We start from the raw sequence: 14,058 nt of genomic DNA on the forward strand, positions 1-14,058 counted from the left end.
GAGTTGGGGTAATAGAATTTCACGGTAGGGTGAGCTCAGTGCAGTGACTGCGTGGGGTGTATTTCAGAACGTCCTAGTCGGCTCAGCCTGGGGGCCTTGTGTCTGACCACGGGCTTGCCTATGGGCCAGAGAAGGGAGAACTCCACTTTGGACGGTTCAGAATGGGTTTTCTGATGGTCTTGGGATTTTCTTACGTAACAAAATGCTTACTGTGTGCCCTTTATTATTTTAAGTGCTGCGGAATATTAACTGAGTTACTCCTCACCACACCCCCGAATGGGAGATACTGTGAGCACCCCCATTTTTGGTGTACAAATGAGGAAACTGAGGCCCAGACAGGCTAAGCAACTTTCTCACATCCCATCGCTGGTCATCATCCCGGGTTGAGTTTTCCCCAGAAGCAGCCCGTAAAAGATTCAAGCACAAGTAGTTTCTTCAGGAAGTGATCCTGGGAAGCATCACGGACAAGCGGGGAGGAGACGCTGGGAAGGCAGGAGGCCGGGAAAGTGTGTGTCGTGAAGCAGGTCAGCGCTGTGGGCCGCTGGGATTTGACTCGTCAGAGAAGCTGAACGTGTGCCTCACGGGGTCCCATGTGGGGGGCGCGAAACTGCAGTAGTTCTTATCCACTGGCTCAACTTCTGCCGCTGGCTAGCGGCTGCATTCAGTGGCGTTAACGGCCAGCATTTGCCGCTCGCCCTGCCTGTGGGTTCCGCTTGCTCCTGCAACCAGGAAATGAACCCACAGGCAGAGCTGCAGGTGTGAGCCGTAAGGAGCCTCAGGTGTGGAGAGGACAGTGTGTGGGGGGGGGGGGGGGGTTGGAGGGACACCTGGGCCTTGTGGGTGCAGTGGGAAGCCTGCTCCGTTCGGGTGGTTCAAGGGCCCGGCTGCTCGGATTTGAATCCAGCTCTGCCACTTTTCTCGCTGGGTGACTGCAGGCAAGTTACTTTAACTGTGAGCCTTTGCTTCCCCATCTGTACAATGGGAGAATCACAACACTTCTTAGCTTCCAAGGTTATGTGAGGATTGAATGAGATAATGCGTTTAGAACGACGTCTGGCACGTCATAGCATATAAATGTCAGGCCACTGTTGCCATCGTCAGCTTCCCCCTTGGAATAAATAAAGCTCAGAACGTGTTCCTTCGGAGCTTTGGAAGGGCCGCTTGAGGATTAGGAAGGATCTCCAAGCCTCCTGAGGCCTCGCCTCTGCTGCTGGTCCTGGGGTGCCCCTCCGGAGCTCCTTATAGGGGTGGGGGTGACAGTGGAGTCTGTAGGTTAAGCCAGGGGAGGCACTCACCATCTGAATTGGAGCCCTGGGTGCCGGCCGCCGAGACGCCTCTGCTGCCCTCCAGCACAGTTTGGAAGGAGGCAGGCTTCTTGCTCAGACGCGTGGTCAGTTTGCTTTCCCTTTGAGTGCTGGATTCTAGGGCTCTAAATTGCAAACATGAAAAGACAACTCTTAGTGTACTCCTGTATCTGAAGACATATCCAACCTGGAAAGATAGGGGCTAATTTTAATTTGGGCCTCAATTTAAAAAGTTTTTCTCTTTGACAAAGTACCTGCTAGGCCTGGGGCTCCTGGGGATCATGGGACTTTCAGAGGGGACCCAGAATGGGCTTCTTGTCCCCCACAGGCTCACCGTATAGGGGGTCACAAACCCAAATGCTTTCAGGAGCCAGGCAGGAAACAAGGAGGGAAAAAAGCTTGGTGTCGTACCATAGGGCATGGTGGGGACTGTGGGAAACTGGAGAGAACATGTCCTATCTAAAAACACTATGCCTTGCTGGATGGGGCCCCATGTGGCCATATTTACTTCCCTGAAATAAGCTGCAAATATGGGTTTTTATAGAACATCTGATTTTCAACAGTTGTCAACTAATTTAATTATTAAAACAACATCAGCACTGTGCAAACCAGGCAGATGGGGCCATTAGACTTCTGATCCAGAGTTTAGAATCTGGTTTAGTCTGTTCAGGCTGCTATAACAACAACAAAAAACCCATGGGCTTAAACAATAGAGACTTTTTTTCTCACAGTTCTGGAAGCTGGGAAGTCCAGGATCAAAGCTGCAGCCTGGTCATATTCTGGTGAGGGAGCCCGTTCCTGGTTCCTAGATGGCTGTCTTCTCACTGTGTCCTCACCCCCTGGAAGGACCCATGGAGCTCTTGGTGGGGGAGGGACTCTTCTAGGAGGGAGGTCACTGCTGCCCCCCCATGAGGGCTTCACCCTCATGAGTTAATTCCTTCCCCAAAACCCCACCTCCTAATGCCATCACCTTTGTGGGTTAGGATTTTAGTGTGTGAATTTTGGAGGGGAAGACCCAAACCTTATAGCCTACATGGGAGTTGGGGGAGACACAAACACCGTAGCTTGTATGGGGAACATACACTTTATAGGTCTATAGCCTGTACCTATGGGAAAAGTCACAGAAGCAAGTTGAGATGGGGGTGGAAAGAGGGTTTGGGTCCCATAATTCAGAGGAGGGAGGTTACTCACAGGACTGAGGGATGAAGCTGGTTGGCCATTTGCTGCTCCTTGAGGAACAGAAAAAAATTTTTGCACCAGGCAAAGGCAAACGGAGAAACTGGGTGAGTCCCTCACTCGTGCTTCACTGGCTGGCCATGCTGAGACCTGCAGTGTCCCCCTAAAGGCCGGAATGGGGACTGGGGACCAGGGACGGTCAGGATTTGGATCCTCACAGGTTGGAGAATGCAGTGTGTGGATTGAGTGGGTCCTGACTCGGGATTCCAAGAAGGTGGGAGATGTGGTCCTAAAGCAGGGAAGACGGTAGGGTCAGGGAGGAAGGAGGGAACGTGTTCGAGTCGGGACAGCCTGGGCAAAAATCCCTGGGGCCAAGGGTGAGGATTTGGGATGATGGAAAGATAATGGCCCGGAAAAGGCAGTGTTACTTCTGCCCTGGCGCTTTGCTTCTCTACCTGATGAGCTCATTTTTTAACCACTCGCTCTACGCCTGTAACCCCCAAACCTCTGTCTCCAGCTCAGATGCCAGTTGTCCCCGCATGTGCTTCCCAGGTGCACATGCTTGGCTGCCCCACGGACGCTGGAATCAGCACGTATCTTACTAGGAAATAACTTGACCGTGTGTGTTCACAGCAGCTCTGTTAACAGCCCCCCAAATGGAAACGGCACAAATGCCCGTAAAGAAGAGAATGGATAAACGTAAACAATGAACGCTATTCAGCAAATACAAAGGGACAAACCACTGATTCAGGCAACAGCACGGGTGCATTTCGAGAATGCGATGATGAGCGAAAGCAGCCAGATGCAAGGACTGCTTATTCCATAAAGGGAAGCCTGTTAGACTTTCACAGATCTTCACCAAATGTGTGGATTTCCCTCACCAAGAAATTCTCCAGTCCTCCGTGGACACCAGCTGGGTGTCCTACAATTTAATTCACGGATGACACCTGGAGATGGTGTAGACCCCACAGGTTGAGGGCTTGGTCTCACAAGGCTGTCCCCACTTTAGACTCTAGTCGCAAATTGTGGGCTCTCAGCTCACCCACACTTCTGTCTGACTTGCTACAAATCAGGGGTCCCCACCACCCCCTCCTCAGATTTGATAATGCTATAATGGCTCACAGAACTCATGGAAACACTTACTTACTTCTACTGGTTTATTATATATTAAGGGATATGATAAAGGATACAGATGAACAGCCAGATGAAGGGATACACAGGGTAAGGTCTGAAAGGAGCCCAGGAGATTCCATCCCCCAGGGGGTTGAGATTCACCACACTGGAAGCTCTCTAAACTCCATAGTTTAGGGATTTTTATGGAGGCTTCATCATGGAGGCATGACTGATTATTAACTAACTCAGTCTCCAACCCTGGGATGGGGCTGAAAATTCCAAGCTTCTGAAAAATCATGGCTTGGTCCTTCTGGTGACCATGCCCCATCCAGGAGCCCACCAAGAGAATTAGAATACAAGATGCTCCTATCGGGAAATTAACAAGAACTTTAGGAGCTCTGTGTCAGGAACCAGGGGCAGAGACCAAATATATCTTCCTTATTATGTCACACTCTATGGTTATGGCACACTCTATGATTCCATTTAGATGAAGTTCAAGAGCAAACGAAACTGACCTATGAGAATAGAAATCAGAACAGAGGTTGTGTTCGTGGGAGTGGGGATTGGCCGGGAAGGGGCACAGAGAACTTTCTGGGGGTGATAGAAATGTTCCCTCTCTTGATTGGGGTCTGGCTTCATGGGTGTATCCATTTGTCCAAATTCCTAGAACTGTACGCTTTAGATTTATGCGTTTCAGTCTATCCACTGTAATATTTAAAACATTAATTTACAGGGGCACCTGGGTGGCTCAGTCGGTTAAGCATCCAACTTCAGCTCAGGTCGTGATCTTGCGGTTTGTGTGTTCAAGCCCTGCATCAGGCTGTGTGCTGACAGCCTGGAGCCTGGAGCCTGCTTCAGATTCCGTGTCTCCTCCTCTCCTCTCTCTCTCTCTCTGTCTCTCTCTCTCAAAAATAAACATTAAAAAAACTATTATTATATACTAACTTGGATGTAAATTAAAAAACGTCAATTGCAAAAAGAGGAAAAATGTTGGATACTTTGTCAGCAGGACAGATGGGGCAACGACAATGAACAGGCGTGTCCCAAGGACGAAGTAAACTTCAGAGTTTAAGCCCCTGTGGGAAAGGGGGGAGTCTCCGTGTGTCTGAAGTCAGGCTCTTCCCACCCTCTCACCCACATCTCCACACTTGCCCCTTCTCCACTTCTCCTCTGAGTGGAGAAGCATCCTGTCCTCATAGGTGCTCAACACAGGAGCCAAGGGCTTCATCCCTGAGCCTCTCTCCCAGTCTGCACCCAATTCCGATAAGTCTACCTCCAAACCGACCCACTTTGTTCCCTCTGTGCCGGAGACACCCGGCATCTGGCACCTTGATGTCTCTAGTCACGTCCAGTGGTTCCCAAACTCACCTCCTTCAAATGGGTCTCTTCTCTGGACTCAGGATGATCTTCTAAATGGAATATGATCATACCAGGGCCTCCTTAAAGCCTTTTATGCTCATAATTAGCATTGACTTCTTCTTTTAAAAATGTTTATTTACTTTTGAGAGAGTGAGAGAGGTATGAGGGGAGGAGCAGAGAGAGAGGGGGCCAGAGGGGCTCAAACTCCCGAAGCAGAAGATCATGACCTGAGCGAAGTCAGGTGCTTAACCAACTGAGCCACCCAGGTGTCCCAGCATTGACTTTTTGACAGGGTTAAGTCCTGTCCATCCCGTGCCACATCTACCTTGCACTCTGTGTTCCGGCCAGACTAAATGGTGTTTGGTTCTTTGAATATGTCTTACTCTCTGCTCCATAAATGCTGTTTCTGTTGCTGACACCAAGTTGTTTATCTGGATAACTCCAGAATATCCTTTGGACACAGGGTGGGGGACTCAGTTCCTGCTGCAGTGTAAATTCTTTGAGCATCCATGTTTGGTTTTCTCCCTGATTGATCCTCAGCATCTAGAGTATCACCTGGCAGCTAGCAGGCACTCGGTGGATAGTTTTTGAATGAATGAGTCTTTCCCGAAATTCAAAACCCTGAAAAAACTTTTGTTGCCTCTTTGTCTCTAACAGACAGCTGAATAATGGGACAATAATAATAATATCTGTTGGGGCACCCGGATGGCTTGCTTGATTAAGCGTCTGACTTTCTGACTTTGGCTTAGGTCATGATCTCACGGTTTGTGAGTTCGAGCCCTGCATCAAGCTCTGCACTGACAGTGAGGAGCCTGCTTGGGATTTTCTGTCTCTCCCTCTCTCACTGTCCCTCCTCCACTCATGCTTTCTCTCTCAAAATAAACCTAAAAAAAAAAATAGCTGCCATTTGTTGAGCACCTACTATGTGTTAGGCATGGTGCAAAGAACTCCAAGATACATTCTCTCATGATCTCCATGTGCTCGAAAAGGGGACTAAGGTTTAGAAACAACTAAGTGACAAATACAACTAAGTGCCTACTCTGTGCCAGAGAAAGGAGAACACGACAGACAAAATCCTTGACCTCATGGAGCTCATGTTCTAGTGTGAGGACAAAGAGGAGACATTAAGAAACAAGTAAATATTGGGTTTGTAGGATGGTGATAAGGGATATGATGAGAAACAAGTAAAGAAGGGTAATGGCAATGGCTGAGAGCTTCTGCGTGTCGTTGTTGGGCAAGGCTGTCTTATCTGAAGTGAGGAAGCTCAGGGGACTGAGGACTAGAGGACTCTAGGCACAGGGGACAGCAAGTGCAAAGGCCCAAGGGCAAGGGCGTGTTTGGTGCTATCAGAGAACAGCCATGACACCAGGGTGATGCAAGGAGAAGAGGCCAAAATCGGAGAAGGTACAGAGGGGCCAGGTCGTCTGTGGCCTCTGGCCTTTTATCTGAGAGAGTTGCTAAAGTACGGGACATCTGAGCAGAGGAGCATCCTGAGCTGACTGACTGCCTCAGGATCGCACCGCTCCTCCACTCCAGGGCCAGGATTCTAGCCCTGGAGGTGAACCCAGTAACAAAGTCCTGGCGATTGTATCTCTCACTGCTGACCTTCTCTTCTCTCCCCATTGCAAAGCATTTGCTGCTATTCTGAGTCACCATTCTGCTGCTCACAGCAGCGAGACCCTCCCCCACTGCACTGAGGGCCAACACGGGCCTCCCCCATCCATCTCTTTGTGTAGCAGGAAACTGTATTAGTTGTCAGGGAAGTTACAGAGATAGATTCTGTGCCTTCACAGAGTTTCCAGTGCATTGGGGAAAATAGTGAGCAGTTACCATCCAGTATAAGTGGGGGGTAAAGTGGATGAAGGAAGCAAATAGGGACATTTAATCCAGATATAGACAGTTAAGGAAGGCTTCCCTGGGGAAGTGAAAATGTGAAGCAGGGGTAACTCGGTTGGCAAAGAGGAGACAATAGCCATCCCGTAGTAGCAAGAGCAGGTGCAAAGGCCCTGAGGTGGGAGATGAAAAAATGAAGGTGGGTTGCAGGGCAGGATCCAAGAAGTGATGAGGTTGGAGAACCTGATCATACCGGGCCATGTAGGCCAGTGAAAGCACCGAGGTCTTTATCCCCAACCTAGTGGGTCACAGCTTTTAAGCAGGTGGTGACTTGGTTGGGTATGAAGAGGTGGAGGCTCACTCCGGTTGCATGAAAAGCCCAGTGAGAGGGGAACCAAGGTGGGTTGTCCCGGTGCGACATAGTAACAGGTGGTTGTGGAAGGAAGATGAATTCTGGAGACAGCTAGGAGGAAGAAAGAACAGTTCCTGGTGGTGGGTGAGACATGATGGATAAAAGAGAAACACAGGTGTCAAGGGTGGCTTCCAGGTTTCGGGCTTGCAGAGTGGATGTTGGCCATGCTTTTCATTGAGAGGCAGGCCGGGGGAGGGGGCGAGCTGCAGAAACCACAGCTCACAGCGTGTACCTGTGTCCTCCAACAAGGGCATCCTCAAACCCTAATGATGTGTTCTGTGTGCTTCCTCTGCCAGAGGGCCAAGATCGGTCAGGGGACCAAGGCTCCAGAAGAAAAGACGACCAACACCATATCCAAACTTGACAACAATGGGAACAGAGACCGAATGAAACTGACCGATTTTAACTTCCTGATGGTGCTCGGGAAAGGAAGCTTTGGCAAGGTACAGTATGGCCTGGGGGCTGCACCCACTCCAGAAGGGCAGATGACAAGGCAGGCACATTTGCTGTTCATATGGGGCTTACATTCCAGCGAGGGAGAGAGTAAAAAGTAGATCCCCACTACAGTTCGTAAGGAAAACTGTGAAGAAAATGAATAGCCTGCTGTGTGCCACAAACACACATCCAGAGGGAACCCATTTAGACCACCTGAGGAGGTGAGCCCTGAAAGATAAGGATGAATTAGCTATACATTCCAAGGGCTAAGAATGAATGTTGCCAGCTGAGAGGATAGCAAGTGCAAAGGTCCTGAGGTGCAGAAGGGCTTGGCACACTCTAGGTACCATCAGAAGGTGTCGGGGCCAAGATGTCATGAGCAGGGCGAGGTAGGAGGATGTGCAGTTGCAGAGATGGGCAGGGGCCCGATCCTGCAAAGCCTTGTGAGCTGTGATGAAGAGTTTGGATTTTATTCATAGAGCACTGGGGAACCATTGGAAGTTTTTAAACAGAGAAGTGACACGATCCGATGTGCCTTTTGGAAAAGATCACTTTTGCAGCCAAGAATAGGAACCCCTCCTCTCAAACAGCAGCAGAGTTGAAGGATGACCCTGGGACTCGTAGAGTGGTTCTAGATACTTTTATAGATACTGGGAGACGCTGTTTTAGTGAAGCTGAGATTGTGCTATAAGTATTCCTGAGTTGTTTAGTGTTGTTTTGGGTCTTCTAATCCCTCTGTGTGCCACAGATGTGTCTTGTGTAAATCTCATACATACCATGAACTTAAGTGTGCAAAAAATATAAATTTCTTCTCCACCTCTGCAGCCTAAGCCCCAAATCTGGGAGTTTTCCTTGAGTTGTTCTTAGCTGCCTCCCTCCCCTCCCCCAGCCGTGTGAAATCCATTCACGAATGCTGACACATCCTTCTCCAAAGCATGTTGTGCATTTACTGACTTCTCTCCACCTTCACAAATGCAGCACTAGTCTAAACCTCATACACCCGCTGGACTTCCCTGCGGCCACTCCTGTTACCTGTAACCAGTAACGTGCCATTTAGCACCTGTGCTCATTCTGGAACAGTTACATTATTAGGTCAAGACGCTCCCCTGATTAAAACTCTCCAATGATGGGCCGCCTGGGTGGCTCAGTCAGTTAAGCATCCAACTCTTTACTTTGGCTCTGGTCAGGTCACTGTCTCATGGTTCGTGGGTTCGAGCCCTGCATTGGGCCCTGAGCTGACAGCACAGAGCCTGCTTGGGATTCTTTCCTTTCTCTGCACCTTTCTCTCTTTCTTTCTCAAAATAAATAAATAAACTTAAAATAATAATAATAATAATAAACCTCTTCAATGATTTCCCGTCACACTGAAATAAATTTCATACTGTGTCCTTGACCTACATTGCTCTTTAGAATCTGATCCCAGTTCTCTGCCTGACTTCTTTTTCTTGCCCCTGTGACCCCCCGGTGCTCTGACCGCCGTGGTCCTTGGGTTTTTGAAACACAGAAAGCCCCTTCCTCTCTTAGGGCTTTTGTTTGTTTGTTTTTCTCACAGTTGTTAAACTTTTTAAAAAATGTATTTATTTTTGAGAAAGAGTGTGAGTGGGGGAGGGGCAGAGAGAGAGGAAGACAGAGGATCCCAAGTGGGCTCTCTGCTGACATTGTGGAGCCAGATGTGGGGTTCGAACCCACGAAGCGTGAGATCATGGCCTGAGCTGAAGTCGGACTGAGCCACCCAGGCGCCCCCGTCTCTTACAGCTTTTGTGATGCTATTCCCTTTATTCTTGGCATGGCTGGCTCCTTCTTATAACTCCCATCTCAGCCACGTCACCTCTTCTGAGAAGCCTTCCCTAATAGCCACCTCCTCAGCCACTCATCATTCCCCATCATATTCCACTCTCTCCTAGAAGCCATAACCGATGGTACACTTCTTGTTTGTTGGTTGGTTTGTCTGTCCGCTCCTGCTAAGAGCTGAATGCCACCAGAGGAGGACCTTCTCTGCCCTGTTCGCCACTCTTCATCCACTGTTCACCCTGTTCACCACTGTGCATCCAGTGCCTATGGATTGAATGCATGCATTTTCTCTGTCGGTGGGTCACAGGGTGATCTGCTGAGATGAAATAAGGGATCTGAGGTGAAGGCTGAGAGTTTGCAGAGCTTGGGCAGGAAATGGGGAGTGACAGCAGGAAAACACAGTAAGACTGCTGAGCAGCTCTCTAAAGTTGGTGATGGAAGTGGTCCATGCCTCTGTGTGATTTTTGCTGGTACCTCTGAGCAGCCTGGGTGTGGACGTGAGGAAGCTGGTGGCAAATTTGAGCTAAGGGGGGAATTAACAGGACCAGTGAGCCAGAAGGTTACAGTAATAAGGGAGTCAAGGATTCTGGGAAGAGAAATGCCCACTGCAGATCCAACATAGCCTGCTTTTCATAGGTGCTCAATAAAAGCATATGGAATAAATGAATACAAATGGAATGTAGATCAGGTTGGAAAAGAAGTCAGAACAGGAAGAGGGTCACAACCCGAGTGGGAAAGGAGTCTGGAAGCCTAGGGATGAAAGACAAACCGGTGAGGTCAAGAGATTTAAACTGCTATGAACAGGGGCATTCAGATGATGACCAGGAAAGAAGGGGCCTAAATGAAGAAGGGGTTCTGGTAATATGAGCCCGTCAGGGAGTTTTTAAAAATGAAATTCTGTTTTTAATAAGCAGTGTACTCACGTGGTTCATAATTAAAATTATATGGAAAGGATAAACATTGAGAAGTCTGCTCCCACCCAGGTTCACACCTTTCTGTGCCCGCTCACTGCTGCTGCCCTCCGTGTGCAAACATTTTGTTCATTGAATTTGCATGCTTCTGGTTCCTACATGCTAATTTACCAAGTATAAATATGGGTTTTTTTGTCCTTGTTACTGCAAAGGTTAGCATACTCTACCTATCGTTCTGCACCTTTGTGGTCACTTAACTACACAGGTTGGAGAGTTTTTGAGGAACGGAAGTATCAGAGGACTTTTCGGAAATGGTTAGAGTTGGGGGGTGGCTGGAGAAGTGGGAGAGTGGGTCTTTGGGGGACAGTGAGGGAATGGGAGAGAATAGATCATATGTTTCCGTGGAAACTGTGACAATAATTGAGAGTTCTGCTCCAGGCTGGGGATGTGGCATCAAACAAATCACAGATGAAAACAAAGTATGTCATGAAAGCCGAGACAGAATAACAAACCTCAGTGATCCTCTAAAACGTAGAGTAACCCTTTGCACCTCCGGTTTTGCCCACCATGGTTTTAAATTAATGTGATTTTTGTATTTGAATGTCTGCTTAAAAAAATTAATGCTTTATTTACTTATTTGGGGCGGGCAGACAGAGAGAGGGAGAGAGAGAGAATCCCAAGCAGGCTGCATGCTGTCAGCACAGAACTTGACGCGGGGCTTGATCCCTCAACCCTGGGATCGTGACCTGAGCCGAAATCTGACAGAGCCACCCAGGTGTCCCTGAATGCCTACTTTTGACAGTTGCAATCTTGTCAGGTGTATAGGTCAATCCCCTTAAAAAATTGTTTTAATGTTTATTTATTTTTGAGAGAGAGAGAGAGAGAGGGAGGGAGAGAGAAAGACAGATTGTGAGTAGGGGAGGGGCAGAGAGAGAAGGAGACACAGAATCCAAAGCAGGCTCCAGGCTCTGAGCTGTCAGCACAGAGTCCGACGCGGGGCGCCCCATAGGTCAACCCGCTTAAACAGAACGGCACAGCATGCTTATTGGTCTCCCTCTTCCAAAGATGGAAGGCATCGGTCTTTGAGGTGATGCCTTCACACCTCTCCTCTCCCAGGTCCACCGTATCAGATCCGGCCCAGAAAAATGTGCTCTTAAGCACTGTCATAATTTGTGGGGCAGCTAGGGAGTGACACATGCCTTTTGCTAAGACCTGTGTAAATAAAACAAATGACAAAGCAAGCGGGAAGGCCACTGAGTTCCAAACGAGTAAGGCCTGTTTCAAAAACTCTGAAAAAGAGAACAGTCTGGAGTTTACTTTCCTGAACAGGTGGGAGTGTTTACCTGCAAGGGCTGTCTTGCTAAGCAGGGCTTCTTGGCACATTTGGCTTACTTGGAGATAGATGCCTTCTGGAACTTTTGTAACAGAGCATTTCAAATCTATTACTCATTTACTATTTGATGTTTGTTTTTCTAGTTTTATCCTTCATGCTCTATTTTATTCATTCACTCATTCATTCATTCATTCATTCATTCATTCATGCATTCTTATTGAGGTATAATCACCATATACCATTTTATTAGCTCCAGGTATACCACCTAATGATTCGATATTTGTATATATTGTGAAATGACCACCGCGGTGAAGTCTAGCTAACGTCCGTCCCCATCCATAGTTAAATTTTTTTTTTCCTTACGGTGAGTTTGACTCTTTGTTTTCCATGATTCCTTTCATCTGTGAGTTCTCTGCTTTACCAGCCACTACACTTTGTAAGAATTTAACCTCTGTGGTTGTCAAGGGATCACTGGAGATAAAATTATTCTCCAGCTATATAAATTGGGCAGCTGTGCACTGCCCAGATGGATTGCATCAGTGGACCTTATAAGAGAAAGACAGCAGGTACCTGATAGAGAATGGACACAGCACCAGTACAACTCTCTACATTACAAACTTGATTCTTCTAACCCTCAAATGTGGCCACAACAAACATTTAACTGAGGCCAGTATCGCCTGCCCTCTAAGACTTCAGATGTGCTTGTGGTAGTGATCTGTAGGACCCAAATCTTTTTTGAAAAGTTATGCTGAGATGTTTGAGTGGAGACTCCTTTCTCTGTTATACTCCTGACTCTTGCCTATGGACTCCTGTGCTAGTTGGGGTGGGGAGCAAGGGGAGGCAGATGTACGCTGTGGTGAATGTAGACGTAACATAAAGAAGTTCAAACCCAGCAACACAAAAGTCTATGGGAAATGATTGGAAATCATGGGAAATGATTGGTAATAGAGAAAAATGAAAACAGTTCAATAACGTGAAAGTTAAACGTATTATAGTATATCCATGATATATTCAAAAGAACGAGGTCTCTCTTTGTCTGCCTGCCTGCCTGTCATCATGGAAAGATGTCCATGACATAATATCAATTTAAACAGAAGCAAATCATAGAATATTATGATTAAAAATATATAATATACACAGAACAATTCTTTTCATGTAATGTACTCATGGTCCCTGCTCTCATTGAACTTTTTCCCCAGTATCTTATTGTGGGAAAAACAATTTTTGAATATAGCACGGTTGAAAGAACTGTACAGTGAAGATCCTTAATACCCACTACCTAGATTCTACAACAGCATTTGACTGGTTCTGCTTCATCACACATCAATCCATCCATCCGTCTTTCTGTCAACCCATTTTTAATGCACTTAAAAGCAAGTTGCAGACACTGGTATACTTTACCCCTAAATTCTTCAGCATACATGCCATTTAACCAGAGTTCAGTAATTGTTTTTGGTAATTTTTAAGGTGAAATTTACATACAACAAAATGCACTAAGTAGTGTGTCATTCTATGAGTTCTGAAAAGTGCATACTTTAAAATGCAGTGGAGGTATAAACATTAGTCAAGAAATCACACTGATACACGTGATGAGCAACTGTGATGTTTGATGTGCGCTGTGAGAGCTCGCGGGAGTGGGCTTGGCCCTCATTGGAAGTCAGCAAAGGCTTCCGTGAGAAAGCGGGTCTTGGGCTGTACCTAAAGGATGAGTTAAGTGAGCTTCACAAAATGGCGATGGGGGAGTAAATGAAAATCTCAGAAGGTCTCCTCTTCTTGACCCCAGCCTCAAGCCAGGTTTGGCTGACCTGTGTGGTGGCCAAGGTACCTGAGATCCTTCACGAGTTAGGGTGGATTCGACTGCTGTAACAAATAGACCCCCAAATGTACACTAGCTCAGACATGAAGGAAGTTCAATTTCCGTTCGTGTAATAGTCTGAGATGGGTGTTCCTGACCTCACCCACTCTCTCCATATGGTGATTAAGGGACCCAGGTTCCTTCCGTCTTACATGACTCCATTAATTTCTCCTGCCTTGTTTTTTTGTCTACATTCAGAGGGCGGAGGGGGAGAAGTATGGGGGAGGCACAAGCTGCTTCTTAAAAGCCTTGCTTTGGAAGTGACACCGATCACTTCTGCCTACACTCTATTAGAGAGAATTTAGTCACATGGCCATGCCTCTGTACAAGGGAGGCCGGGAGAACAATTTTGGTGGAAAGCTAGTGGCATCAGCCTACTTTTCAGCTCTGGATGGAATCCTTCTTGGGGACACAAGAGACTTTCTGACTTTTGCCCTCAGAACTCCCGGCTTATCATGCTCCACAAACAAAAAACCATCAAGCTCCTCTTTTTGGTGACATTTCCTTGTGTTCGAATCATGGAACATGCCAGGTGT

The 14,058-nt window shown here is 47.4% G+C and overlaps 1 protein-coding gene across 2 annotated transcripts in view; it reads left to right on the plus strand.

Annotated features, from left to right (window-relative positions):
- Positions 1-14,058, plus strand: part of PRKCB (protein kinase C beta) — a 330,402-nt gene that overhangs the window by 238,264 nt on the left and 78,080 nt on the right. For both annotated transcript variants that reach the window (XM_027043015.2, XM_027043014.2), the window contains exon 9: positions 7,494-7,640. In XM_027043015.2, the coding sequence (XP_026898816.1) occupies positions 7,494-7,640 (147 nt within the window). The remainder of the gene's footprint in view (positions 1-7,493; positions 7,641-14,058) is intronic.

This window comes from Acinonyx jubatus, chromosome E3, assembly GCF_027475565.1.
Source record: "Acinonyx jubatus isolate Ajub_Pintada_27869175 chromosome E3, VMU_Ajub_asm_v1.0, whole genome shotgun sequence".
NCBI lineage: Eukaryota > Metazoa > Chordata > Mammalia > Carnivora > Felidae > Acinonyx > Acinonyx jubatus.